This window comes from Abramis brama (assembly GCF_963993115.1).
Source record: "Abramis brama genome assembly, chromosome: 9".
Taxonomy (NCBI): domain Eukaryota; kingdom Metazoa; phylum Chordata; class Actinopteri; order Cypriniformes; family Leuciscidae; genus Abramis; species Abramis brama.
In genome coordinates, this window is record NC_139971.1 from 15,939,451 (window position 1) to 15,964,261 (window position 24,811).

Below are 24,811 nucleotides of genomic sequence, written 5' to 3' on the forward strand. Positions count from 1 at the left end.
GTGACGTAAGCGGTACTACGTGACGTAAGCAGGTTCCAGCTCACCACGCCCTCCCTTGGTACGAGCTCACCACGCCCTCCCTTGGTACGAGCTACCACGCATAGTATTGCATCAGTTAGGATAGCTTCAAGTTAGCGTAGATTTATCTGTATTTAGTACAGTGGTCAGGAGGGTACGTAGGTGTAGTGTTGCTGGTTTTAACAGCACTCCTGGACTGCATAGCTTTCCAGCAGACTTGGAAATTAGGCGCCAGTGGAGCTCAAGTGTGCAACCTGAATTTTACGCGGGATTGCTTCTCCAACGCAATAGAGGTGGAAATGGGCTTCTCCACACAGCTCACGCTGAAAAGCGACGCAGTGCCAAACGCTGTTCCTCCTGCATGGACTGGGACTCCTGCATGGACACATCGACGTCTTGATGTCAGTGATACATAATCAAAATTTATGGTTAAGCTAAAGTTAATCCTCTGGGGTCGACAAACGTGCCGGCGCATTTTGCTGGATTTTTTCCACATAGCGGCAAAATATGAATATGCCTACAGAGAGCGCGCGCTATTGACATCAACTCGATAAAACTCATCAGATGCATGTACTTTACGTCGTCTTGCGACTCTGTGAGTCACTCTCCATTTTAGAGTCATTAAGTTTATGTTTACCGTTTACCCACTGATGATGCTATTATCTTCACCCTTCACACTGCTCTTTCCCACCTGTAAAATAATGTGAGAATGCTGTTTGTGGACTACAGTTCAGCATTCAATACCATAGTACCTGCCAAGCTCGTTGCGAAGCTCCAAGCTCTGGGCCTGAGCAGATCTCTGTGCATTTGGATCTTGGACTTCCTGTCAGGTAGACGTCAGGTGATCAGAATGGGCAATAACATATAACTGGTGCTCCTCAGCACTGCGTTCTTAGCCCACTCATGTACTCCATGTACACACAAGACTGTGCAGCTACACACAGCTCCAACGTCATCTTCAAATTCGCTGATGACACAACAGTGGTTGGCCTGATCACTGACAACGATGAGAGGAGAGAGGAGGTGCGCACTCTGCCAGGGAACCACCTCACTCGACATCGACAAGACCAAGGAGCTGGTGGTGGATTTCAGGAGACAGAGCAAAGAACACATCCCCATCACCATCGACAGGACACCTGTGGAGCGGGTAAACAAACAGCTTTAAGTTCCTCTGTGTTCATATCACTCAGGATCTCACATGGTCTGCTCACACACATGCAATGCTGAAGAAGGTACATCAATGCCTATTCTTCCTGAGACTGCTGAGGAAGTTTGGAATGAACCCCATTCCAATCATTTCAGATCATTTTACACCTGCACTGTTGAGTGTCCTGACTGGCTGCATTACTGCCTGGTTTTGTAAATGCCTGGCGAGTTTTTTTTCCCGCCACATTCTAGGAGGTGATCTTCCATCCCTCCAGAACATCTACACCAGGCGGTGTATGAGGAAAGCCCAGAGGATCATTAGTGACTCCAGCCACCCATCCCACAGACTGCTCGCTCTGCTGCCCTCAGGCATACATCTTCGCAGCATCCAATCCCACACAAGCCGACTGAGAGACAGCTTTTTTCCTCAGGATATCAGGCTACTGAACAGCCAGAACTGATACACCTTTACACAGCATGCCCCCACTATATTCTGTGCCATGCCCTGCACTTTAAAGGGTAACTCTCGCCAAAATTGAACCTAGGCTCTTTTTGTTAATCTACCCAAGACTTTCGTGTTAAAGCATAATTAGAATGGAAACCCCACTTTTAAGATTGACCGTATTTTCGTTTTAGGTCAAAATGCCTTTTGAAATGAAGTACATGGGGCACTTCTATGATAGCATCAAAATCGCTATTTTTTAAAACACTAAGAAGGCTCGACACAACATAAAACTGTGCTTGAAGTATCACCAGGGGCTCTATACATGAACCTGAGCATTGACTACATTGTTTGTGTACATAAACTTTACTAAAAAGAAAGGTTTTGTACGACTCACTTTATTAGTTAGTGTTTCCGGTGACTGGAATTTTGTCAGTCAAAAGTAGTCGATCTCCGAATGCAACGTAATGAACTGACTCCATATGAGGAAATGTCATGAACTTGTAATTTCAATAAAAAGCATGATAACTTAGATAAAAAATTATCCGTGAATTTATATGGAAACAAGCTTTAGGAGCTTTCCATCTTTACTCTCCTCATGTTACGTTGCATTCAGAGATCAACTACTTTTGACTGACAAAATTCCAGCCACCTGAAACACTAACTGATAAAGTGAGTCATACAAAACCTTTCTTTTTAGTAAACTTTGTGTACACAAACAATGTAGTCAATGCTCAAGTTCATGTGTAGAGCTTCGAGCACAGTTTGTTGTTGTGTCGAGCCTTCTTAGTGTTTTAAAAATAGCGATTTTGATGCTATCATAGAAGTGCCTCATACACTCCCATTCAAAAGGCATTTTGACCTAAAAGGAAAATACGGTCAAACTTAAAAGTGGCGTTTCCATTCTAATTATGCTTTTACACGAAAGTTTGACTCGGGTAGATTAACAAAAAGAGCCTAGGTTCAATTTTGGCGAGAGTTACCCTTTAACTCCAACACCACAGTTCAACATACTGGACTCTACTGTAGCACACATTGCACTTTAATACAATAATCTATCTGCTATCACCAATCCCGATCCAATTCACATCTATACTGCATTATGTGTACTTGTGTGTTTTTTTTAAGTGTATTTTATGTATAATCTGTACTTTTCTTATATTTATTGTGTATATTGTGTATATATTATGTATAATTTGTACGGTTATCTATAAAGTATGTCTAATTGTAATCTATGTACAGTATATTGAGCATATCTAATTGTATATTGTGCATTTACATTTATATATTGTTGTCTACAAGTATGTTTCTGCACTGTCTGGAGCTCGCTTTCAAGAATGTCACTCCCCACGGCACATGCTGTTATTGATTTAACAATAAAAGTGATTTGATTTGATGTTAACTAATGAATTGACTAATGTTAACTAATGGAACCTTAATGTGTTACCGAACAATAATAAAGAATCACAACATTTTCAATCAATATCTAGGGTATGTTGTTGTACAGATTAAAATATAAAAATCTTAAAAAATATAAAAGTCTTTAAGTATTTAAGTGCTGCGATGAACAACATTGCAAATACAAAAATCTGAATAACGGTTTAAAACATTTACTGTTCAGAAACAGAAAGCAATGTAGCTGCTTTGTTTACGGGGTTACTGGGGTAACGGCTGCATTTCTGCTATTCCGTCAGCGCCATCTGATATCAGAGAGTCTGCATTTTCATTCAGCATGTCTCCTTCACTCATTCCGCCATGCTCTGCTCATCCATGTTGGGTTTGTTTAAACAAGAGTGCGCATGCCTCTTTGACGCAGCATACAGCGGTGTTGTGCATTTAAAATTGTTGATGGTAAAAGTATTCTTAAAATGCATTCTAAAAATAGTAAGAGTAAAAAAAAAAAAAAAAAGAGTAAGTAGTAATAAATGATTATTCACGGTATTTTGGAGTGCCCACGATAACAATATCGTGCATGTTCATTATCGTGATATACTGTATCGTATTACCGTATACTGGCACAATACTTACACCTTTGTACCTTTTTTCGATTTTCAAATACTTTTTTGCTTGAAATCAAAGTTTGTAATTTTGTGATTACCCTTTTAGCTGGTTGGCTTGGTTCATTGTCTATAACTCTTTAACAAAGACTTTTTTTTTTTTTTAATTCCTATGGGTGAAATGAATGGAAAAAATAATTCTGGAACCAACAAGTCAAGTCACCTTCATTCATATAGCGCTTTTAACAATACATATTGTTTCAAAACAGCTTTACAGTGATGACAAGAAATTAAAGTAACAGGGATTGTTTTGGCTTTACAGCAGCTCTAGAATAAAGTTATTGTCCAGCTAAAGTTAGTTTTGATTGATTCACTTCTGTCGCAACGATCATTAGTTATAAACTTAGTGGCCGCTTACACGACACCGTTCTAACAGAAAACCCTTAATACGCTCCAGCCGCTCATTTGCACAAAGCAGTTGCCTGGTGGCTCGAGAATGCAAACCATGAAATCGGTTCCAAGGTACAAGCCTTAAAAAAATAAAATAATTATCTCTGCGCAAACTTCAAAAACGTGAACCTGTGACAACGCTGACGGCATGCACATGTGTATTATGTGTTTAGTCTATAGGTATGCTCGTTTGAATATATGTGCGCAGGCGTGTAGTCCTTCTTTACAAACCAACCCTCAACAAACTACTTGTCTGGCCTTAAAAATTTATAATACAGAATTTATCACTTCCGTGTAGCCACGTGAACCGGAATTATCCCGACAACGTTTTACCTGTACAGAGGTAAAGGGAAGGGAAGGAGGCCTTCACAGGGAAAGGACAAGTTGACAGTTCAGGAATGTGTTGTCGTCCAGGCGCAGGTCCTTCATCAGATCTTGATACGGCCTATATCCGGCAGACCTCAAGATAAACAGAGAGACTAATATTAGTGTAGACGCCATACTTCTTATTATGTAACAAGTACATCAGGATTTATGGGAAGTGTTCCCGGTTCCGGCTGACCTAATCTATGTAGCCTAACATTGAATTATATAAGTCTATAATGTGTTATGTGAATGCTAGGTCAAAGAGATGTGTTTTTAGTCTAGATTTGAACTGACAGAGTGTATCTGCTTCCCGGACAATGTTAGGAAGACTGTTCCAAGTTTTGGTGCTAAATAGGAAAAGGATCTACCGCCAGCAGTCAATTTTGATATTCTAGGTATTATCAACTGGCCGGAATTTTGAGATAATAGACGTGAAGGACTATAATGCATTAAGAGCTCACTCAAGTACTGGGGAGCTAAACCATTTAGTGCTTTGTAAGTAATCAGCAATATTTAAAAATTTATACGATGTTTAATAGGGAGCCCATGCTGTGTTGACAGAACCGGGCTAATATGGTCATACTTCCTGGTTCTGATAAGCTGCTGCGTTTTGGACCAGCTGTAGTTTGTTTATTAAGTGTGCAGGGCAACCACCCATTACAGTAATCCAGCCTTGATTTCATGAACGCATTAACTAATTGTTCCACATTTGTCATTGAGAGCATATGAAGTAATTTAGATATATTTTTAAGATGGAAAAATGCAGTTTTACAGATACTAGACATGTGACTTTCAAATGAAAGATGAAAGATTGGTATCAAAGAGCAAACCCGGGTTCCTAACCGACGACGAAGACTTGACAGAGCAGCCATCAAGTGTTAGACAATATTCTAGGTTATTACGTGAGGATGTATTTTGTCCAATAATTAGAATCTCTGTTAATTTTTTTAATTGGTAAGTTTCTTCTGGACGTCAAGAAATATAGAGCTGCGTATCATCAGCATAATAGTGAAAACTAATGCCATGCTTCCTAATGATATCTCTTAAGGGTAGCATGTACAGAGTGAACAGCAACGGTCCTAGTACTGAGCCTTGTGGTACGTCATACTGAACTCTTGATCGATAATACATCTTTTCATTTACTGTTACAAACTGATAACGGTCAGATAAGTATGATTTAAACCATGCTAATGAAATTCCACTAATGCCAACATAATTTTCGAGTCTATTTAAAAGAATGTTGTGGTCAATAGTATAAATTGCTGCACTAAGATCGAGTAACACTAATAGAGAGATACAACCACGATCGGATGATAAGAGCAAATCATTTGTGACTCTAATGAGAGCTGTCTCAGTACTATGGTACGGTCTAAATCCTGACTGAAATCCTTGCAGATACCATTTCTTTCTAAAAAAGGAACATAGTTGTGAAGATACTGCCTTTTCTAGTATCTTTGACAGAAAAAAGTAGATTCGAGATCGGTCTGTAATTGACTAATTCTGTAGGATCAAGTTGCGTTTTTTTAACAAGCGGTTTAATCATAGCCATCTTAAAAGTTTTTGGTACGTATCCTTATGACAAAGATGAGTAAATGAAATTAAGAAGAGGATCTATGACCTCTGGAAGCATCTCTTTCAATAGCTTAGTCTGTATAGGGTCTAACATACATGTTGTCGATTTAGATGATTTATTGAGTTTAGAAAATTCTTCCTCTCCTATAGCAATGAATGAATACAAATTTTCCTCAAGAAGACTACAATGCACTGCCTTATGCGATACTGTAGTAGACGGTTGCATAGTTATAATTTTCTCCCTGATATTATCAATCTTGTAAGTAAAGAAGTTCATAAAGTCATTACTGCTGTGCTGCTTGGAAACGTCTGGGGTTGAAGCTTTATTGTTCGTTAATTTAGCCACTGTTTCAAATAAATACCTAGGGTTTTGTTTATTTTATTCTAATAGGGTTGAAAAATAAGCAGATCTAGCAGCTTTTAAGGCCTCTCTGTACGCAATCGTGCTCTCTTTCCATGTATGTGAAAAAACTTTAGTTTTGTTTTCTTCCAGTTGCGCTCCATTTTTCTGGCCGCTCTCTTAAGGGTCCGAGTGTGCTTGTTGTACCACAGCGTTGGACTATTTTCTTTAATCTTCTTTAAGCGCAAAGGAGCAACTGTGTCTAAAGTGTTGGAAAAGAGAGAGTGAAAAGTTTCTGTCGCAATATCAAGTTCTTCTAAGCTATCTGGGATGCTGAGGAGATGAAACTGATCAGTTTATATTATATGGAATATTATAATATGCTATGCATCTATTAATTGAACACAACTTTAGAAAGTATAATGCATTAAAACACATGACAAACAACCAATTTCAGATGTAACAAGGAATCTGCAAATATTATAATGCATTTTAACTTTGGCTAAGTAAAGTTTTACCTAATTTTCCTTTAATGCTTTGTTAGAATTGAGTGAATTATTCAATATGCACTGAATGATCCTCATGTAATACTGTTCAGAAACTTGTAAAATAGTTCATTTTATTTTAATTCAAGTCGTCAGTCGTTCTTATTGCTAAGAAGGAAAGACATGACAAAGATAATATACAGGTACATTTTAAAATAATTTAACTCAAATAGCTCAAATCATTATTTTTTGTACAAGTATTTATTTATGTTATTTTGCACACCGTTGTAAACAGGAGCTCTTGCTCAGAGGAAAGATCAGTGTGTGATCTGAATCAATATCCTGTGTCCACAGAGGTGAGGTCGGAGATCTTTTCCTCTGAATCCAAAACTCAGAGTTCAGACCGTGCAATGGATCTGGGCTTGGCTGAAGACCACTTCTCTCGACCTGTGGTAAGCACTTATTGCTTTTAATTGTGCTTTAGCAGGACCTGACTGATAGTGTTTGCAGATAGGCTTACCAGTATCTATATGCTGCGGATGGCCATTATAATGCTGATATATACATAAAACTATTTAATATTAGCAAATGATATGTACACATTTACATTTGCATTTATTCATTTAGCAGACGCTTTTATCCAAAGCGACTTACAAATGAGAACAATAGAAGCAGTTAAACTAACAAAAGGACAGCAATATGCAAGTGCTATAACCCATCCCAGTTTAATCTAACACAGTACGTGTACTTTTTTTATTTTATTTTTTAAAATAAAGATAATAGATATAGAATAGAAGATAAAGTGTTATTATTAATGGATTAAGTGTTGCCGAAAAAGATGCGTCTTCAGCCGTTTCTTGAAAAGGGCCACGGACTCAGCAGCTCTGGTTGAGTTGGGCAGGTCATTCCATCAGCATGGAACAGACCAGGTAAAGGTTAGAGAAAGAGATTTTGTGCCTCTTTGAGATGGCACCACAAGACGGCGTTCACTTGCAGAGCACAAGTTTCTGGATGGCAGGTAAGTCTGAAATAATGAGTTTAGTAAGGTTGTACTGATTTTGAGTTGTACTGAGTAAATGAGTTTAGTAGGTAGTAGCAGAGACAGTGGTTGTTTTGTAGGCAAAAGTCAGTGACTTGGATTTGATGTGAGCGGCAACTGGCAACCAGTGCAATTTCGTGAGGAGTGGAGTGACGTGTGCTCTCTTCGGCTCGTTAAAGACTACTCTAGCTGCAGCATTTTGGATCAGTTGCAGAGGTTTGATAGTGCAAGCTGGAAGACCTGCCAGGAGAGCATTACAATAATCCAGTCTGGATAGAACAAGTGTTTGGACAAGGAGTTGTGTAGCATGCTCTGATAGGAAGGGCCTGTTCCTCGTAATGTTGTATAAGGCAAATCTGGAGGACCTGGCAGTCCTAGCAATGTGGTCTGTAAAGTTCAATTGATCATCAATCACAACTCCAATGTTCCTGGCTGACCTTGATGGAGTTATGGATGACGAACCTAGCTGAATGGAGAAGTTGTGGTGTAGTGTTGGGTTGGCCGGGACCACAAGCAACTCTGTCTTCGCAAGGTTTAGTTGAAGGTGGTGGTCCTTCATCCAGCCAGAAATGTCTGTCAGGCAGGCTGAGATACGAGCAGCAACCATCGGATCATCAGGCTGGAATGAGAGTTGTGTGTCATCAGCGTAGTAGTGATAGGAAAAGAATCCATGTTTCTGAATCACAGATCCTAGTGATGTCATGTAGATGGAGAAGAGAAGTGGTCCAAGCACTGAGCCCTGAGGCACCCCAGTAGCTAGATGTTGGGTCTTGGACATCTCACCCCTCCACGACACCCTGAAGGACTTGAACCATTGTAGTGCGGTTCCCGAGATGCCCTTCGTCTTTAAAATTGACAGGAGGATCTGGTGGTTAACTGTGTCAAAGGCAGCAGACAGATCCAGCAGGATGAGAACTGAGGATTTGGAAGCTGCTCTTGCCAGTCTCAGAGCTTCAATTACTGAGAGCAGGGCAGTCTCAGTTGAGTGTCCACTTTTGAAACTGACTGGTTGTTGTCCAGGAGGTTGTTCTGTTTAAGAAAGGAAGAGATCTGGTTGAAAACAACTCGTTCAAGTGTTTTTGTGACGAATGGAAGAAGGGATACTGGTCTGTAATTTTCAGATGTGCTGGATTTAGAGTGGGTTTCTTAAGCAGTGGGGTTACCCAAGCCTGCTTAAATGCTGTGTGAAGAGAGGTGTTTATGATGTGTGTGAGTGCGGGTACAACTGAGGAAGTAATTACTTGAAGTAGATTAGTGGGAATAGGATCAAGCGGACAGGTAGTATGGCGATTGGAAATGAGGAATTTGGAGACTTCTGCCTCTGAAAGCAGAGAGACTGAGGGTAGAATGTGTGTGTTAGCTGGTAAGATGCGTGTGTCAGTTTGTGGTTTGGTAAATTGGCCGCTGATGGTGGTTGTTTTATTTATGAAGAATGTGGCAAAATCGTCAGCTGTTAGGGTTGATGAAGGAGGAGGAGGGTTGAGAAGAGAGGTGAAGGTTTTGAAAAGCATGCAAGAGTCAAAATTTTTGTTGTTATAGTAAGTCATTTTAGCAGTAGAGATATTAGCAGAGAAGGAATAGAGGAGGGATTGATAAAGACCAAGGTTAGTAAGATCTTTTCGATTTGCGCCACTTCCTCTCTGCACCCCTGAGTTTAGAATGATGTTCGCGGAGAACATCAGATAACCAAGGGCCAGAGGGGGTGGTGCGGGCTGGCCTGGAGGAAAGGGGGCAGAAGTTGTCCAAGCAGGATGTTAAAGTGGAGAAAAGAGTATCAGTTGCACTGTTAGTATCTAGTGTTGAGAGCTGATCAGGTGGAGGAAGTGTGGATGAGACCAAAGAGGTTAGGCGGAGAGGGTGAGAGTGAGCGTAGTTTTCGGCGAAAGGTGACCTGTGGAGGAGTGTGTGTTGTGTTCTGAGGCAGGTTGAGGTTGATAGTGAGGAGGAAGTGATCTGAGGTGTGCAGCAGAGTGACCAGTGTATGGTCAGTGGAGCAGTAGCGCGTGTAAATAAGGTCTAATTGGTTACCTGATTTGTGAGTAGCTGCAGTAGATGCTCGTTTGAGGTCGAATGAGGCAAGCAGAGTGTGGAAATCAGCAGCCTGAGGCTTTTCTAGGTGGATGTTGAAGTCTCCAAGAACTGCGAGAGGAGTACCATCCTCAGAGAAGGATGAGAGTATAGGGCTGGGCGATAAAACGGTATCGGTATTTATCGACGGTACACCATTGCCGGTAACGATATAAAAAATGTTCGATATAGCACTCGATATTTTCATTAAAATGCGTGCGTATTGCCCGTAGATCTTAGGGGCCGTTCACATATCGCGTCTAGCTCACATAAAGCTGTCTCCTCCTTTCCAATGCGCTTGCGCTCCCGTGGCTTCTGTCATTGCTATGCAACCATGAACTGCGTACTCCACATCATGCTGACTAAAGGTGCGTTCCATTCGACTGTGATTCGTAAGTGGACTGCGAAGTTAAAGATGGCGCGACCACCACAACGTTGCCCAACATCAAAAGGCAAACGTAATGAAAGCGGAACGAAAACTGCGCCAGCCTACTCATTATTTTGTGCTTCATGCTCAGTTTGGACCATTGTCTGTGCGGCGCGAGCTGATCTTGATCAAGCGACACTGTTACTACACAGCGCTAAGAGATCCAGTAAAGAAAGAATTTGAATTTGCAACTGAAGTAACCTTAAAGCAACACTAAAGAATATTTTTTTACCTTAAAATAATGTTTCCAAAATTGTTTCAGTGGTTCATCAAGTCGTAGCGGTGAAAGGCACTTCTGCATTCGCTTTGCGGCCCTATACCGCACTATGCAAGTTTGCCAGATCGGGTAGCGTTTCTGTAGTTCGAATGAGACATGAGAAACTACAAATTTGACTTGCTTTATGGCAAGCGTTACAATAGTCATTATTTTGTTTTTCTTTGTTTCTGATGTCGCAATATATCATACTTTCAGAAAATCATGCAACATACTCTACCTTGTCTGTGGACATCATTCATTCCAAAGCCGGTGCTGGATAAACAGTGAGCGTGCGTGCGACAGAAATAAATTATTTACGACAATAGACAGTATAAGAAATGGACACAGCGACCCCATAGACTTCAATGGAGAAAAGTGAAGTCAATTAGAAACACTCACTTCCTGATGGCTGAGCGTACTGCGCAGCCTCAAACTGAGCTTGACGACATAGATGTGACGTGAGCAACCTGTCTGACAGTTGTAAGTCTTCTAGTAGCTGTGCCAAGAGAAATCTGAATCATTCCCTTCCGAATCTTGCAGAGACGGAGAGCGTGAGTAGGATCTGTCCATGAGCTAGGAGCAGGAGCAACTTTATGAGTCTCTATAGGCTTCTCCCTTGATTTTATCGGACTTTATACCTCCACGTCCCCCTGATTGGCTGCGAGCTTCTCCTCCTGTCTATACGATAATTTCTCTACTGTGCGACAGAGAGTTGCGTGGTTATGACACAATCGTTAGCCTATTTTTACAAAAACTGCCTCTACGGGGCCATAACGTAAGATACAAGGTAATGGAGCCTTTTATACATTGTCGTGTGTCTTTAGAAATAAACAATGGACAAATAGAGTCTTTAAACGCCTCAGATGTAAAGTTATTCGCTGTCAAAGTGACGCCAAAATGAATGGGAGTCAATGGAATGCTAACAGCAGGTGATGGCTTGCTAACCAATGGCGGCCCCCAGGGAAGGTACGCTTTCCGGGTGCTGGATTATCCCCTTGTTTACGACAGTGGTAATGGACAATTCCGCTTCCAACCTGTAGGGGGGCCGAAGAGGAAAATTTATTTGGTGTTGCTGTGAGATCTAGTGAGAAACATTAAAATTTCAAACGGATCAAACACCGCTAACGTGGAAACCAGGAGAAACATTGTGCCATGAATGAACTAGTTATAGGCTTTAAGTCCACAGATCAGCAACATTCACCACAGATTTAATGTAGTAACACTATCTGTAACCATGGAAGTTTGGCAGGAATAGTAAAATGCTCTCAAGTATGTCACATCTTTTTCCAGCACTTCAAAACTCAAATATTGTCAAATTTAAATGTTATTTTTTAATGTGATGACCAAAACATTATTTGTTCATCCTTCAAAGATTACCCCCATTTATAACGTTTCAATATGTAAGAAAACTCACACTTATTTAAAAATATTTTTTCTTTTAATACATTTTTTCTTTTCTTATTTAAATCAAGGAAATTTCTCTGGCATTTCTTTCTTTTTGCTGTATCGAAAACATACCCAACCGTGACACCACTGTGTATCAAATTGAACCGAACCGTGAATTTTGTGAACCATTACACCCCTACTTATTTCAGATGTTGATACCTCAAAGTTTGCCTTGATTGTTCTACATTTACACTTTAACATTGCACACATTTTGTAACATTTTATTTAAGTTCAAGAGTTTCTTTAAATCTGATAGTAACTTTGAACTAAAAATAATTAAAAAAAACGCTTCAGTGCGCGGGCGCACAAAATATAAGACATAAAGAAGATATTTTTGTTTACATTTTATTTTGTTTTTGACTGCTAAAACGAATACAATTTGTTGTTTGCCTTAATAATGTGGATAAATAAAAAAAACGGTTGTAAAAAATGTCAATAATTATCGATACCGAACAATACATTGAACAATGAAACATTATATTGTGATAATATTTTTTGCTATATCGCACAGCCCTATGAGAGTAGCACATCAAGCTCCTCCAAGAAACTGCCAAGTTGACCTGGTGGACGATACTACAAAATGGATTTTAATAGGCCTAGTGATGGTAACTGAATGCGATTCAAATGAGGTGGTAAAGGATAAAATTTTAAATCGTTTGAGATGAGAAGACCAGTACCACCCCTTCCGGTCAGTCGAGGGGTGTGTGAGAAAGTGAAGTTAGTGGAGAGGGCAGCAGGTGTGGCAGTGTCCTCTGGTCTGGTCCAGGTCTCAGTCAGGGCCAATAGGCTGAGACCTGAATGACTAGAATTAGATGTAATGAAATCAGCTTTATTTACAGAGGACTGGCAATTCCAGAGACCGATGGGAAAAGAGAATAAAGTACTAGAAGAAACCAGAAAGGTACGCAGGTTGCTAGGATTGTGCTGCCTCCTACGTGTGACAACAGCATTCTAACAGGAAAACCCTTAACGCGCTCCGGCCGCCCATCCGCACAAAAAAGTGCCTGGTGTCTCGAGAACGCACTCCCTGAAATAGGTTTCGAAGGTGCAGACGATTATCCGTTATCTCTGCGCAAACCTCAAAAACGCAAACCCGTGCAAACGCACATGCGCATTACGTGTTCAGGCCAAAGGTATGCGCATTTGAATATATATGTGCGCAGGCATGTAGTAGGAGGCCTTCACAGGGGAGGGACTGGTTGACACTTCAGGACTGCGTTGTCATCGTGTCCAGGCTCAGGCCCTTCATCAGATCTGGATATAGCCTGGATCCGGCGGACAGCGGTAAACCTCGGATAAACTGTAACAGTCACAGCCTGTTACAAGGCAGACTATCTTTTTCTGGGGGCTATGTTCATCCTAGCCACTAGGGGTCACTAGTAGCACTCCATGTGGAGATTTAAAAGGGGAAGTAGCAGAAGGAGAATGATACCCAGTGTGATTTGCCACATGCTGTTGACCGCTGTCTTTGAAAAATCCTGATTTGGGAAACTGTTTGTTTGCTGCCCAAATAGGATTTTTGTGCTATTATGGTACTACTGGATTACTTACCAGAGGACCTATTTCATTGATTCCCTTTGGAGGCAGAAATGCCATTAGCCAAGGAAGGACATCTATGTGACCACTTAAACACTACAGACAAGTCTGGTCTCATCCCGAGGAAATTGACTTTTGACATCCCGCTTATCTATCACTAACTCATTCTCCAGTATCATCTTATGATCACCTATGGTTGCTATTTGGGACAGTTTTCTTGGCTGGTGATTGTTTGGCATGTGCTTATGTAAATATTGTCTATGCCTCAATATATGTTTGAAAAGAGTTTATGATCTTTTGGCTTTTTTTTTTTCCATTATTCTTTGTTTGATTTCTTGAAATACATTATATCCTTCCATGGGTATTTTGCAAATATGATCCCCCCCTTTTATTATTTTTGTAACTTATCAGTTCTAAGCAGCTGGGACAGTTGAGTGTTCGAGTGGTGCCCGAACAGGGACTCTTTGCAAGTTAAGAATTTCAAGAATATTTTGCACATTTTATTTTGGAAATTATACTGTAAAATGTCAGTCTCTTCAGATGTTATTGAGGATGAGTGTGAGCCCAATCCAGATTTCACTGCTGGACCTTTTGTTACACGAAGAGATCCACATCCTGTACGAGAGCTCATTACTACTTTTAGTGAACTGTACATCAACTCCGAAGAGGATAACGACTCTGAGGCCCCACTGGACGTTTCACTTCCTCCACCACCACCTCCTGATGTACTTGATACTCAATTCTCGGCTCAGTCAATGGATGAGATAACCCGTCGTATTACAACCCTGGAAGAAGACCTTCATGACTGTGTACAAAAAGTGAGTTTATGCTGCCTAAATGCAGAGTTTAATGATCAGTGCCGTTTTTTGGAGGAGAGATTAAACTATAAAATAGAACGAGAGTGTGAAAGAGTCAAAAACATTCTTGAGTTGAGTATTCAGCATTTGGGCAAGTCAGTAGTGGATTGTTTGAAGAGGAGAGATTTGCAAATTGATGCCAAATTAAAATCTCAAGTTCCCTTTAGATCTACTCCTATTGTGCCTCCAATGTTTACTCCTACCTTACCACACCACAGACCTTTCAGTGCTCAAATTCAGCCTCCTATACCTGCCAACCCAGATAGTGGTCATGTTTCTCAATATCGTCCTTCTGTTAGAGTTGAATTCCCACAGTTCGGCTCTGATGAAGAAAATGACCCCATTTCATTTATTGAATATTGTGAAGATTATCTTGCTCTTAGACCTCTTACTGATTATGAGATTTTAGCTTCTCTCACCTCAGTTTTAAAGGGAACAGCTATTGATTGGTGGCTAGCAGAACGACGATTCATCTTAACGTGGAACCAGTTCAAGCAAACTTCTTCAAGCTTTCTTAAACGACGACTATGAAACAGAAGCTGCTAAACGGTTGTTGGAGAGGAAGCAAGGTCCCAAATAGCAACCGTAGGTGATCATAAGATGATACTGGAGAATGAGTTAGTGATAGATAAGCGGGATGTCAAAAGTCAATTTCCTCAGGATGAGACCAGACTTGTCTGTAGTGTTTAAGTGGTCACATAGATGTCCTTCCTTGGCTAATGGCATTTCTGCCTCCAAAGGGAATCAATGAAATAGGTCCTCTGGTAAGTAATCCAGTAGTACCATAATAGCACAAAAATCCTCTACAAGAAAAAGAAATACAACAAATCACCTCCTCATCCATAAACAAACAATCTATTTAAAAGAAACAGGTCTCCAACTAAATCAAAGATATTCAAAAAACAAAACATGATATAACCCCACTTACATTTGGGCAGCAAACAAACAGTTTCCCAAATCAGGATTTTTCAAAGACAGCGGTCAACAGCATGTGGCAAATCACACTGGGTATAATTCTCCTTACAAAACAGAGAGACTAATATTAGCGTAGACGCCATCAGGATTTATGGGGAGTGTTCTCAGTTCCGGCTGACCTAATCTATACAGCCTAATATTGAATTATAGAAGTCTATAATGTGTTATGTGTATGCTAGGCCAAAGATATGTGTTTTTAGTCTAGATTTGAACTGACAGATTTTGTCTGCTTCCTGGACAATGTTAGGAGGATTGTTCCAAAGTTTTGGTGCTAAATAGGAAAATGATCTACCGCCAGCAGTCGATTTTGATATTCTAGGTATTATCAACTGGCCGGAATTTTGAGATCACAATAGACGTGAAGGACTATAATGCGTTAAGAGCTTGCTCAAGTACTGGGGAGCTAAACCATTTAGTGCTTCGTAAGTAATCAGCAATATTTTAAAATGTATACGATGTTTAACAGGGAGCCAATGCAGTGTTGACGGAACCGGGCTAATATGGTCATACTTCCTGGTTCTGGTAAGAACTCGAGCTGCTGCATTTTGGACCAGCTGTAGTTTGTTTATCAAGCGTGCAGGGCAACCACTCATAATAGCATTACAATAATCTAGCCTTGATGTCATGAACGCATTAACTAATTGTTCTGCATTTTTCATTGAGAGCATATGACGTAATTTAGATATATTTTTAAGATGAAAAAATGCGGTTTTACAGAGACTAGACACGTGACTTTCAAATGAAAGATTGGTATCAAAGAGCACACCCAGGTTCCTAACCGACGACGGGGACTTGACAGAGCAGCCATCAAGTGTTAGACAGTATTCTAGGTTATTACGTGAGGACGTTTTTTGTCCAGTAATTAGAATCTCTGTTTTTTCAGAATTAAGTAGTAGGAAATTGCTAGTCATCCAGTTTTTTATATCAGCTATCAGGTAAGTTTCGTCAGGGTGTGAAGAAATATAGAGCTGCGTATCATCAGCATAGTGAAAACTAATGCCATGCTTCCTAATGATATCTCCCAAGGGTAGCATGTACAGAGTGAACAACAACGGTCCTATTACTGAGCCTTGTGGTACACCATACTGAACTTTTGATCGATAAGACATCTCTTAATTTACTGCTACAAACTGATAACTGTCAGATAAGTATGATTTAAACCATGCTAATGCAATTCCACTAATGCCAACATAATTTCCGAGTCTATTTAAAAGAATGTTGGGGTCGATAGTGTCAAATGCAGAACTAAGATTGAGTAACACTAATAGCGAGATACAACCACGATCGGATGATAAGAGCAAATCATTGGTGACTCTAATGAGAGCTGTCTCAGTACTATGGTACGGTCTAAATCCTGATTGAAAATCCTCGCAGATAGCAATTCTTTCTAAAAAGGAACATAGTTGTGAAGATGCTGCCTTTTCTAGTATCTTTGACAGAAAAGGTAGATTTGAGATCGGCCTGTAATTGACTAATTCTGTAGGATCAAGTTGTGTTTTTTTAACAAGCGGTTTAATCATAGCCAGCTTAAAAGTTTTTGGTACGTATCCTAATGACAAAGATGAATAAATGTGTGGCGAGCAGGACGAGGCCGAGGGCCGTGAGAGAGCGGCATGAGGCCGGTGGCGTGATTACTCTGATGAGTGACACCTGCGAGACGCACCGGTCTCGAATCTCTCACGGAGGAGCGGAAGCGTAAAGGAGGAGCGACGACAGTGAAGGGCGAGAGAGGACAGGCCTGATTTTATGTTGTGTTTTGTTTCTGTTTTGTGTGGCCAGCAGTCGTCCGTGAGGGGCTGCTGGCCTTTACTTTCATTTTGTATTTGGTTTATTTTTGTCATTAAAATATATTGAATGTTCGCCGGTTCCCGCCTCCTTCTTCCCATAACTGTTGAACTTCATTACACTGGTGCCGAAACCCGGGAGGAAGGAGGAACGCGCTGTCAAAGAGCCCTCGCCGCTGTGGGGAATCCGCGGTGCCATCGAGCATGGTGAGCAGAGTCCGTCGCCATGGACACTCGAGGCGGTGCGCTGGAGTGAGTTGCCGGGGGGACGGTCGAGCTCGCTGCTGGCCGCCTGGGTGCTGGAGGGACGGCTGCCGTCCGTGAGGGAGAGGAGGAGTCGCCGCCGTTCGCCGTGGGCCGGAGCCTGCTGTCGTCCGCCATGATGGGGAGGAGCAGGGAACGGGGGATTCCTGCCGTCTGCCCGTATCCGGAGGAGCCGTCGCCGTCCAACAGGCGGCGGAGGAGTCTCGTGCCGTCCACCGAGGGCTATCCAGCGCCACCGCCAGGCACCGCGGAGAAGATCGCCCAGCTGGTGTAGGGCCAGATGGCAGCGCGTTGTGGGAACCGGACTAATAATTATTATTTTTTAATTTTTTTTTCCTCTCTCCCCTCTCTCGTCTCTGTCGCTCCTCATGCTTCCGTCTCCTTTTCTCTCGCCTCGTCTGTCCATACCCCCAGGTACCGCAGCCGCCGTGTTCGGTCTCCCCGGAGGAGGGGGAGGGGGGGGGAGTAGAGCGCAGTCTCGTGGGTACCCCCCGGCCTGCGAGGGGCGATGGGGGTATGTGGCGAGCAGGACGAGGCCGAGGGCCGTGAGAGAGCGGCATGAGGCCGGTGGCGTGATTACTCTGATGAGTGACACCTGCGAGACGCACCAGTCTCGAATCTCTCACGGAGGAGCGGAAGCATAAAGGAGGAGCGACGACAGTGAAGGGCGAGAGAGGACAGGCCTGATTTTATGTTGTGTTTTGTTTCTGTTTTGTGTGGCCAGCAGTCGTCCGTGAGGGGCTGCTGGCCTTTACTTTACTTTCATTTTGTATTTGGTTTATTTTTGTCATTAAAATATATTGAATGTTCGCCGGTTCCCGCCTCCTTCTTCCCATAACTGTTGAACTTCATTACAAAATGATATTAAGAAGAGGATCTATGACCTCTGGAAACATCTCTTTCAGTAGCTTAGTCGGTATAGGGTCTAACATACATGTTGTCGATTTAGATGATTTAACAAGTTTAGAAAATTCTTCCTCTCCTATAGCAATGAATGAATCAAATTTTTCCTTAAGGAGACTACTGTACAATGCAATGCCTGATGTGATACTGTAGTAGACGGTTGCATAGTTACGATTTTCTCCCTGATATTATCAATCTTATAAGTGAAGAAGTTCATAAAGTCATTACTGCTATGCTGCATGGAAACGTCTGGGCTTGAAGCTTTATTTTTCGTTCGTTCCACTGTTTCAAATAAATACCTAGGGTTTTGTTTATTTTCTTCTAATAAGTTTGAAAAATAAGCAGATCTAGCAGCTTTTAAGGCCTCTCTGTATGCAATTTCATTTCCATGAAATGCGAAATACCTCTAGTTTCTTTCTAGTTTTGTTTTAATTCGTCAGAGATTCTCTCAGATCGCGTCTTTGATCATTCACACTGCGTGATTGTCACTCGCGTTCACGAGCACCGATTTGCCTGTGATTTTGGCATTTGTCGCGATCTCACAAAACCTGTTGGTGTGCAAAAATCGGGCCTAAAATCGTTCAGTGTGAACTTGGCATTAGATGAAGCTGTCCATAAGAGTCTGTACAGAGGACTTGTCTGGTTCTTGTGGTTTTTGCTGAAGATCTGTGCCAATGGCTGTCATGTCGATGAGGTCTTCTCACGGGATTACATTATTTTCTGTTGGATTTCTTACCTGAATACGAACCTACTGTTAGACCCACCTGAAAAACGTATAGCTGTGTTTATTTCATATTTCTCTTTATTCTATTTTATTTATCTGTGCTGTTATATGCTATTTGTTCTTATTTTATTAATGACTTTTTACTTTTTTTATGAAAATAAAGTTTTGCATTAAAGAAAAGTTTTTTTTTGTATATGCTGTCAATTATAGTTCTTAGAAATAAAATCGGTATTGACAAAAGTTCGTACTTCTAGCGAAAACGTACAAAATATTGCAATTGGTGCATCTCTATTATATATGTTTATATATGTAACACCGTGGTCCTCTGAGGCACAGCATTTCACTCCTTTGTGTGTCTCTACATGTAGTGGAATGACAATAACTTGACTTCAAATAATTCACCCAAACATTTAAATTCTATTATAATTTACTTACCCCGATGTTGTTCTAAATTTGAGCTATATATACAGGGCTTGACATTAACACCCGCCAACCCACTCCTACCAGGCACTTTGGCGGGTTGATCAAAAATATAGATTTTCCAATACGATACTAAGTATATATCTGAAACTCTTCTGCAGGAGACACAATACCAGCTGCGCGTTCTCGCTCTCTAATCTCTCCGACAGTGAGCTGACACACAAACCCACTCACTCATTTCACCCCATACTTACTCATTTCATTTCCCCCGGATGTTGGTGTTACGGGGCTTGAATTTTGCCGTGGGATTGCGCGTATTCAGCATAATTTTACTCATTCCCGCAGATTTTGTGCTCACACCCAAAGTGCGTGCACATAAAGAGAAGTATTGTCCTATTGGCTAGATAAAACAGTATAATGGGTCCATGTATCAAGTCTTAACGTGACAGTAGCCTAATATACCGGCTTCCAAATTATGAGATAATATAAAAAATATCTATATGGCAGTTTTCCCCTATGGTATCGATGTCAAAATTGTGGCCAGTGAAAATGCTGAGTGGCTAGTAACTTTGGAAAACCACTAGCCACAGTGGCTGGTGATACATTCTTCTGTATATATAGAAGAATGTTTCTGCTGTTTTTGGCCCTATTATTACAGTTATAGGGCCCTATCTTGCACCCAGCGCAATTGACTTTGTACACCGTGCGTATGTATCATTCCTATTTTGCACCTGACGCACAGCGGACTTTTCCCTCCACAGACGCACGTCGGTAAATCAGGGAATGAACTTGCGCTCCGGGGGCGGTTCAGCGAAAAGAGGAGGCGTGTTCCGGCGCAAACGTTCCCTGGTGCTATTTTGCAGTTCCAGAAAACAATTCCGCCACAAACCAGGAAAAACCTAGTCTAAAGTCAGTGGCGCATTTTCAGTGGCGTTCAGATGCTATTTTAAGGGCGCATGCTTGGCCATAATGTAGCGTGTGCACAACGCGCATACACTATGCTTCTCTCATCTACACAGACGCAGCAGTTCACATTTTTGCAAACCATACATTTTTACAAACCACACAAGGAAAAATATTCCACAAGAGGGAATCATTGTGGTCTCTATGAAGATGTGAAAAAATAGGCATAAATCTAGCTTACACATTTAGCCAAATTATACGCCTGTTTAACCGAAGCTTATTTAAATGGGTTTCTCAAATCCCCATACAATATCACCTCTCTGTCTTTTACGACCCTGACGAGAACGTCTGTCTCCTCGGCTGTGAACCGCTCCTGGCGTGCACCTGGCAAATCCGCCGTTATAATAGCAATCCGCCATGGAAAAAGCACGCCTGCTCTTAAAGGGAATGTGAGATGATGCTCTGATTGGTTTTTCACGTTACGCCCAAACCACACCTATGAGTAATGTAGCTACTTCAGACCAACCCGAGTCATTTATCCCGCCGGTATAATAGCAACAGCGCCTAAGATCTGCCCACTAAGTTACTTGCGTTTCGCGTTTGATACCTGCGTTTCAGATCGTTAAAATAGGGTCAGTTGACAGAATTATACGTCACCTGACATAAGTCTGTCATTTTCACTGGAAAGTTCAATTAACATTGTGATTAAACATTACAAGACCAAAAAATAAAATAAATTAAACATGCACAGATGATTTGTTGTCAATAAAATGTATAACATAACATATCTTTGTTCTGTTGTATTTGTTTTTGCTATCTTTTGTAATGTAAATTTCACTGGTTTATAAAATGTTGTTGTCAATACAGATTGGGCCAGCAGAAAAAACTGTTAGCATTGATCGCTGCAGTAATACAGTATATTAAATCTTTATGTCCTTTTTGGAACTTGAAACCTGACTTTCACTGTATAGACAAAACAGGTGAAACTTTCTTCACAATATCTTTGTTTTGTTTTTTTGTCATACAGGATTGGGACAACATGAAGGTAAATGGTGACACAATTTTAATTTTTGGATAAATTATTCCTTCAAGCATTGAAACCTCTCATAAAGTAATTGTTTCAGAAAGATTTGATCATCCTATTTTTTTTGAAGCACTGAAGTGTGTGGATGTTTGCACAGGCTTCGTTTTTGGCGTCTGATGTAGAGCAGCTGAAACAGGCAATAGAGGAGTGCAAGAGACTGATCCTGGAACTGCCAGAACATTCTGAGAAACAGAAGGACACAGTGGTCAAACTAATCCACCTTCGGCTCAAACTACAGGAACTAAAGGTTTGCACACAGAATATTGATTTAAAAAATAATCAGTCAATAAGTTCAAGTCAAAACTAAAGTTGAGCAAAATGTTTGTTGTTTCTACCATATTAAAATGTAAACATTAATTAAAATGTAATGTACACATGACTTTGAACATACTTATTATTTTACAATAATACAATGTAAGCATCCTAAAAATATGCAAATACATTAATATGGTACTATACACTTTACATTAGCTGCGTTTATATGGACCCTAATAATCCAATTGTAATCGGACTAGTAGCACAGTCAGAATAAAAAAGTCAGTAACACTTTATTTTACAGTGTCCTTGTTACCTATGTTACATGCACTTACCATAGTAATAACAGTAAATTATGCATAATTACATGCAACTAACCCTCAACCAAATCTTAATCCTACCCTAACCCTATAGTAAGTACATGTAGTCACTTAATATTACTCAGTACATGTAAGTACACAGTACACAGTAAATGTATAATTACACTGTAACAATGACACCTTAAAATATAGTGTAACCAAAAAGTCACATTTAACCACGTCAATCAGAATTAATGGGTCAAATCCGATTAAATTTTCATTCGGATTATAAGGGGTGGTTTAAACATTTTCTAATCCGTTCGATAGGACATGTAAACACTTGATCAGATTGAAAACCGTGACTGTAACGTTCTACGCATATGCAATGATGTAAAAATGGCGTAATGATGTATGACGCACGGAATGAACTGTTGTTGTTGTTGTTGAATGTAGTGTTATAAATCACTGTCGTGTCAATCTAATGTTCTCCTTTCATTCATCATATGTAAAGTATTGCAAGACAACGTTGTCCCACGTCTTGCTTTGGACTCTCATACACAGATGCCTTGTTTTGGGTGCAAGAAGGGCCTTTTTACCACTTGATTAGCAGCACGGCACAAAGCTTTGTGTGCCTGTCATCTCCCGGAAGGGCCCCGAAATAGATAAATAAAAAGTCTGCTTATTAAAACAAAGAAAAGAAGCAGTGGTATGAGAGTGGTTAGTATGTGCCAACAGCAGGGAACTTTTTGAGGTATGCGCAAGTCATAACAACAATCCAATTTGAAGCTTACGACATTACGCACATCAACCCAATCACTTTATGTAAATAATGTAAATTTTACGTTCATGTAAATCGTATGTCGTATTCATAAATCAAAATGATTTCATTCCAATTGAAAAAAAAGGTGTCCATGTAAACTTAGCTAGTGTTACTCAGTGTTACTCTAAAGAATATGTTATGGGGTACCTGCTATGTCTCTCTGTCCATAAAGGGATCCTTGGCCTGATTGTGTAATTTTGTGTTTTACTGTTGTGTTGGATTTGAACAGGACCCAGAGGAAGATGAGCCAAACCTGCAGGTTCTATTAGAACATCGCTTCTCAAAGGAGAAGAGCAAGAGTGTGAAACAGACATGTGACAAGTGTAGCACCATCATATGGGGTCTCATTCAGACCTGGTATACCTGCACAGGTCAGACCATCTTAGCTGAACCTAATGCAAACAATTTTATGAAGAAGACACATGACTTCCAGAACAATAAACAATAAACCAGAACATAAAAGAAAAAAATATTCCACAGCTCTTTTCCAGCTTAAAGTTCCCAGTGACTGTGAAGCTCCCAAAAGATCAAATAGTTCTATTGTATAAAGCACAATAGAACTATCATAAATATCTATATGAAAGTAGTCCATATGACTAGTCCGCTATATTTTAAGCCTTCTGATGCTATTTGTGTTCTACAAAGAACAGACAGAAATGTAAATGATTGTTTACCCATAATCGTTATCTTTTCCCCCTTGTATCTTGCCAGAAATCACATTTAGAATGTTAAAAATGGTGTATTGCCATATTGCGTTTTCATTCTTCAAACATTTTGATGTTTGCGCTCCACTGGGAAAAAAAATAGCACACAGGTTTGGAAAGGCAAGATGGTGTGTAAATACTGAGGATGGATTCAGATCTTACTGTGTGATTATGGGGAACAGAACTTAACGTTTGGTTTCAAAACTATCATAAATTGCTTTCCATTTCTCATTCCAGGTTGTTATTACCGTTGCCATAGCAAGTGCATGAATCTTATCAACAAACCATGTGTGAGGTCAAAGGTCAGCCATCAGTCTGAGTATGAACTCAGCATCTGTCCTGAGGTCGGTCTGGACAAGCAAGACTACAGATGTGCTGAGTGCCGGACACCCATCTCTTTGCGTGAGGCTTTTTCCAAACATGCATCACGGCTTCTTTTGTTTTTCTGGCATTTATCTTTTTCTCTGATGACGACACGAATGTAAACAGATTTTTAGTTTTTTGTTTGATGAAATCTTTATGTGGTTATTGTCAGAAGTGTTACATTCAGGGTTGTATGATTGCTTTAGTATAGGAAAAAATTGTGAGTTATAACTTCACTTTTGGCACAGGAAGTAGTCTAATGTTGTGTTGTGTTGTGTTTTGTAGGAGGTGTTCCTAATGAGGCACGACAGTGTGATTATACGGGTCAGTATTACTGCAACAGCTGCCACTGGAATGACACAGCCATCGTTCCAGCTAGAGTCATACACAACTGGGAGTTTGAGCCCCGTAAGGTACACTAACATTTAATCTTAGTGGGAAAATATACTGAATCCAAGGGTGCTTCTCAATTCTAATTTGTGCATCCTTGTTACCTTTCCTCGCTTCCTTTCCTCGCGTCTCAGCTTCACCCCCTGTAGGAAGCGAGGGAAGGCTGCAAGGAAAGAAAAGGAGGACGGAGGAATCGAATGTAAGCTTTTTTTTATACATTGGAATACTTGATCACTCGAGCGTCACTTCAGAGTGTCATCAGCAGCGCTCAAAGGATCTGCCCTTATATTGTTGATTAAAGAAATTCATAATAAATAATAATAAAACAAGATACCCTGTTGAAATATGTGAGATGTGTGGTTTATATAAACTGCAAAGGTAAATTATAAATTAAAATGATTATGACCGATGTGAAGGGGGAGAAGAATTGATACGTGCGTCACGTTTTAGTCGATAAAACTCTTCCGCATAGGATACAC

The 24,811-nt window shown here is 40.6% G+C and overlaps 1 protein-coding gene across 4 annotated transcripts in view; it reads left to right on the plus strand.

Moving 5' to 3' along the window:
* The window catches only part of def8 (differentially expressed in FDCP 8 homolog), a 117,504-nt gene that overhangs the window by 53,582 nt on the left and 39,111 nt on the right, over positions 1-24,811 (plus strand). For all 4 annotated transcript variants that reach the window (XM_084123921.1, XM_084123922.1, XM_084123924.1 and 1 more), the window contains 6 exons: positions 7,171-7,268; positions 21,445-21,462; positions 21,599-21,748; positions 23,105-23,246; positions 23,817-23,981; positions 24,228-24,355. In XM_084123921.1, the coding sequence (XP_083980047.1) occupies positions 7,171-7,268; positions 21,445-21,462; positions 21,599-21,748; positions 23,105-23,246; positions 23,817-23,981; positions 24,228-24,355 (701 nt within the window). The remainder of the gene's footprint in view (positions 1-7,170; positions 7,269-21,444; positions 21,463-21,598; positions 21,749-23,104; positions 23,247-23,816; positions 23,982-24,227; positions 24,356-24,811) is intronic.